Source organism: Amphimedon queenslandica, unplaced genomic scaffold, assembly GCF_000090795.2.
Source record: "Amphimedon queenslandica unplaced genomic scaffold, v1.1 AMPQUscaffold_11701, whole genome shotgun sequence".
Taxonomy (NCBI): Eukaryota; Metazoa; Porifera; class Demospongiae; order Haplosclerida; family Niphatidae; genus Amphimedon; species Amphimedon queenslandica.
Window position 1 is genome coordinate 634 of NW_003548057.1, and position 5,476 is coordinate 6,109.

Sequence of the window (5,476 nt, forward strand, 5' to 3'; positions counted from 1 at the left end):
GTAGACAAAAACTAATGTAAACAACAAAACATTAGAAGAGCACACACATCACTAGCAGCAAAAACATTATTAAGAAAGAAGATGAGTGCCTTCATCTATAGTGTCCTGTTGATGATCCTATCAGTTGCACTAAAGTAGTATCTACAGTGACTGGATCTACTAACAATCACTACAATGGTAAGATGCTGACTACTATACTAATGGATAATACCTGTTTGAATTACATATACTATGAACAACAAGAACCTACTGATAACAAAGGATTCATAGATTGTTGTAAGTTCAGTGACACATTGTTGTGGATATACTTTGTCTATTTAAAGCTGTTGCTAAGAAATTTGCTCAATTCATTAATATATCAATAACTCCAGTCACACTAAAACATGGAATTATGCATGAGCTATTTGAAAGGATCACTACAAATCAGTGAGTGATAATGATTTAACATAAACCAGAATCCATTTATAGAGAGATCCATAGAATGGGGTATACTGCATGCCACACTGACGCATAACTTCAAAAATTATACTAATATTACTTTCATTGATGAGAAACTTAATTTATGTGACTTCTTTGTTGACATGATTAAGGAGTATTGTCAAATACAACCAGGAATATATCATATAGGTGCTAGTGAAACAATACCAAAGTTTCTTTGGCCAGTGAGTAACAGTTACAGTGTATCACAGGAGTCCATGATGTAGGGGGACCCCCCCCCTCCATCATGAACTCCTGTGCATCATTATCACTATTTTTACTTCATAGGGTCAGTATTATGGCAAAGTAACTGGTTACAATGAGAAAGGAGAGCAAATGATATGTCTAATGAAAAAATTTACTATTTACTATTTACTGAATATTAGCAGCACAATTTCATGTAATGATAATAAACTAGTCTACATGTACATCAATTGTAGCTTATTGTATTACTAAAACATCATTAATAAAAATAAAATCAGTTTAGAAAAATGTCACAACTTGGACTTTGTGTTCTTTAAAAGTGGTTTTAAATATTTTTCATAATTATCATGGACCTAATAGAAATAATCAAAAACACTTTTAATAATAGCATTGACCAATGTCACATGTCAAGATTAAAAGAGAACAAAATAAAAAAAGCTTTGTACTTTTGAGGCTTTGAATATATCTATATAATTGGCAACAAAATAAGCTAATTTTGCCAAGTACTTGTTTTGCCTGAACCTTAATTTTTAGCATAACCAAGCACTTACATAAGTTCGTAATGGAGTTATTTAAACAATAGATTACTGTTATCAAAAATATATCATAACAATGTATCAAACCTCTTTCTTATTCCGAGGAGCTCTTAGTGCCTATTCATACAAGTGTCTATAAACATCACCATCATAACGACCAAGAGATGAGTCTAATATATCATCATGAATATCAAATGCATCAACCAAAGGAACTGCTTCATATCTAAAGTAGAGAGCATTGTGATACATGTAGTTGAAAGTATGGAGTAATATAATTTACCTGACTTCCTTTAGTAGAGAATAAAGTTGATTTTTAGCCATTTCAATCTGTTCACTATTCATGTAACCATCCTATAGGATAACAGTTCATTCATAATGATCACAGTATAATGTATATTATTTACCAAGCAGAATTCTCCCCTGTACTGTATTATACCATGGAGTCCAAACAAGCAACACAAAACTCTCAATATATTAAAATTAGCTTCACACACTTTAGCTGCATCTATACTTAAATGGAAAGCTTTCAAAACAAGATAATGACAGTGAGCCTATACACACATATATTGTCATGAGACTATCATGTTACTATCACATATGATATCTTACTCTTGCAGCCATAGTCCAGTCCACTGAAGAGTTGTTCCAAGCAGCTACACTGTCCAATCCAGTGGCAAAGCTTTTGCTATATCGTCCCAATGCTACAGCAACTAATCCAAACATTAAAAATTAGAAATCAGTCTACTTCACATTCTCTTTTTTTTTCTCTCTTACCTTATTGCCCTTTGACAATATACCTTCAGTAATATGACTCCGTGTGGGATTCATCATGAATAACTTGTTACATTATTTAACGTAACACACTCAAACTATAATTAATTTGAATGACTATTCATGTTGCTCCTATAATAATATGAAATTCCCTTGTTTTAAGTTAAGAATTAAATGTAAGCCAAAATACATAATAAGGCTTATGATGGCTCATTAACAAGTATTGTATGGATTTACATGTACTTCAATAATTTGGCTGAATGCTTCATAGATACATATAACTATTAATCTGCTAAAAAGTAAGGCTAGACTACATTAAAATTAAAAAGAAACTTGTTTTTTCAATTATGAAGGTAAGAATTATTTTCTGATGAGTGCATAAAAGTCTAACATTGATATCAACCTAATATGGAAAACACTACACATCATTTGTGAGCATCAGATAACATATGCATGGTTACAAGAACTTATAACGTTATGTGTAGACAAAAACTAATGTAAACAACAAAACATTAGAAGAACACACACATCACTAGCAGCAAAAACATTATTATTGAGAAAGAAGATGAATGCCCCAAGAAAGAACATGAATGCCCTATTGATGATCCTATCAGTTGTACTAGTATCTACATTGACTGGATCTACTAACAATTACTACAATGGTAAGATAATGACTACTATACTAATCGATAATACCTGTTTGAATTACGTATACTATAACAACAAGAACCTACTGATAACAAAGGATTCATAGATTGTTGTAAGTTCAGTGGCACATTGTTGTGGATTTACTTTATCAATTTAAAGCTGTTGCTAAGAAATTTGGTCAAATTAGTAATATATCAATAACTCCAGTCCCACTAAAACATGGAATTATGAGTTATTGGAAAGGATCACTACAAATCAGTGAGTGACAATGATTTAACATAAACAAGAATCTATTTATAGAGAGAACCATACAATGGGGTATACTGCATGCCACATTGACACATAACTTCAAAAATTATACTAATATTACTTTCATTGATGAGCAATTTAATTTATGCGACTTTTTTGTCGACATGATTACGGAGCATTGTCCAATACAGCCAGGAATATATCATATAGGTGCTAGTGAAACAATACCAAAGCTCTTTTGGCCAGTGAGTAACAATTACAGTGTATCATTATTATTATTTTTACTTCATAGGGTCAGTATTATGGCGAAGTAACTGCTTACAATGAGAAAGGAGAGCAAATGATGTGTCTAATGAAAAAAATTACTATTTATTGAATATTAGCAGCACAATTTCACATAATTTTATAAATTAGCCTACATGGACATCAATTGTAGCTTATTTTAGTACTAAAACGTAATTATTTCAAATAAAATTAGTTTAGAAAACTATCACAACTTGGACTTTGTATTCTTCAAAAGCGGTTTTAAGTATTTTTCATAATTATCATGGACCTAATAAAAATAATCAAAAATCACTTTTAATAATAGCATTAACCCTTTGATGGCCAATGTCACATGCCAAAATTCCATTAAGTGTCATAATTAAAAGAGGACAAAATAAAAATAGCTTTGTACTTTTGAAGTTTTGAATGTACCTAACACACACATACTAATTGGCCACCAAACAAGCTAAAGTTGCTAAGTTTATAGCAGGACTTGTCTTGCCTGAACCTTAATTTTTAGCACAACCATGCAAGCACTTACATGTACATAAGTTCATGATGCAATTCTTTACACAATAAATCACCATTATCAACAATACATCATAACAATGTATCAAACCTCTTTCTTATTCCGAGGAGCTCTTAGTGCCCATTCATACAAGTGTCCATAAACATCACCATCATAACGACCAAGAGATGAGTTTAATATATCATCATGAATATCAAATGCATCAACCAAAGGAACTGCTTCATATCTGAAGTAGAGAGAATCCTGATACATGTAGTTGAAAGCATGCAGTAAAATAATTTACCTGACTTCCTTCAGTAGAGAATAAAGTTGATTTTTAGCCATTTCAATTTGATCACTATTCATATAACCATCCTAAAATAACAGTTCATTCGCAATGATCACAGTATAATGTACATTATTTACCAAGCAGAATTCTCCACTGTACTGTATTATACCATGAAGTCCAAACAAGCAACACAAAACTCTCAATATATTAAAATTAGCTTCACACACTTTAGCTGCATCTATACTTGAATGGAAAGCTTTCAAAACAAGATAATGACAGTGAGCCTATACACGCATAGTGTCATGAGACTATCATGTTACTATCACATATGATATCTTACTCTTGCAGCCATAGTCCAGTCCACTGAAGAGTTGTTCCAAGCAGTTACACTGTCCAATCCAGTAGCAATGCTTTTGCTATATCGTCCCAATGCTACAGCAACTAATCTAAACAGTGAAAATTAGAATTAGTCTACTTCACATTCTTTCTGTTATAACTGATAATGTTAATGTATGGTTATTTATAATTATTTTCCTAGGCATGTATTGTATTATCATTATTATCATTTTTCCTAATTATTATTTCTGTACTTATTTTCATTTCTTATGTAGGTTATATAATGTATGCATTGTTGATTAAGATTCCTTTCTAGTGTTATGTAATATTATGCAATGTGTGTCAGTGATGTATTATGATGCAATTGATTTCTGTGTATTTAAGTGTGTGTATTCTTCAGTTTTAAGAAGAAGTTTTTAACTTATTGACAAATTCGTTTGTTGATTCCCGCGAGACCTCTCTTTACCTTTCCTTCTCGGTCACTACACTTTCTTTTTTTCTCTTACCTTATTGCCCTTTGATGATATGCCTCCAGTAATATGACTCCATGTTGGATTCATCATGACTTGTTCATTATTTAACTAAACACACTCAAACTATATAATTAATTTGAATGATTATTCATGTTGCTCTTTAATATAAAACTCTCTTGTTTTAGTTAAATGTAAGCCAAAATACAGAATAAGGCTTATGGTGGGTCATTTACAAGTATTGTATGGTTTTATAATATATCTATACTTTGATAATTTGGTTGAATGCCTCATAGATACTTGTAGCCATTAATCTGCTAAAAAGTAAAGCTATACAACATTAAAATTAAAAAGAAACTTGTTCTTTCAATTATGAAGGTAAAAATTATTTTCTCATGAGTGCATAAAAGTCTAGCATTGATATAAAAACCTAATATGGAAAACATTGATATGATATGGAAAATTAAACCTGCACATCATTTGTGAGCATCAGATAACATATGCATGGTTACAAGAACTTATAACGTTATGTGTAGACAAAAACTAATGTAAACAACAAAACATTAGAAGAGCACACACATCACTAGCAGCAAAAACATTATTAAGAAAGAAGATGAGTGCCTTCATCTATAGTGTCCTGTTGATGATCCTATCAGTTGCACTAAAGTAGTATCTACAGCGACTGGATCTACTAACAATCACTACAATGGTAAGATGCTGACTA

At 31.3% G+C, this 5,476-nt stretch overlaps 2 protein-coding genes and 1 long non-coding RNA gene across 3 annotated transcripts in view; 2 read left to right on the forward strand and 1 right to left on the reverse strand.

Annotated features, from left to right (window-relative positions):
- Window positions 1-207: 207 nt before the first annotated feature.
- On the forward strand, window positions 208-528 carry LOC109589020 (uncharacterized). Its single transcript, XR_002188481.1, has 3 exons — window positions 208-276; window positions 324-426; window positions 469-528. It is a non-coding gene; the product is annotated as an uncharacterized LOC109589020 (long non-coding RNA).
- A 1,599-nt stretch (window positions 529-2,127) lies between these two features.
- Window positions 2,128-3,268, forward strand: LOC109589019 (uncharacterized). The gene is made up of 5 exons (XM_020005141.1): window positions 2,128-2,650; window positions 2,716-2,748; window positions 2,796-2,894; window positions 2,937-3,130; window positions 3,178-3,268. Exons 1-5 carry the CDS (start codon window positions 2,554-2,556, stop codon window positions 3,259-3,261), a joined length of 507 nt encoding a protein of 168 aa, XP_019860700.1. The 5' UTR covers window positions 2,128-2,553; the 3' UTR covers window positions 3,262-3,268.
- Window positions 3,236-5,476, reverse strand: part of LOC100634835 (peroxisomal acyl-coenzyme A oxidase 1-like) — a 6,001-nt gene continuing 3,760 nt past the window's right edge. Inside the window, exons 12-17 of the mRNA XM_011409663.2 lie at window positions 4,789-4,838; window positions 4,287-4,392; window positions 4,084-4,230; window positions 3,962-4,032; window positions 3,769-3,904; window positions 3,236-3,438 (exon numbers count right to left, since the gene is read on the reverse strand). Of these exons, the coding sequence (XP_011407965.2) occupies window positions 3,376-3,438; window positions 3,769-3,904; window positions 3,962-4,032; window positions 4,084-4,230; window positions 4,287-4,392; window positions 4,789-4,838 (573 nt within the window). The 3' untranslated portion in view covers window positions 3,236-3,375. The remainder of the gene's footprint in view (window positions 3,439-3,768; window positions 3,905-3,961; window positions 4,033-4,083; window positions 4,231-4,286; window positions 4,393-4,788; window positions 4,839-5,476) is intronic.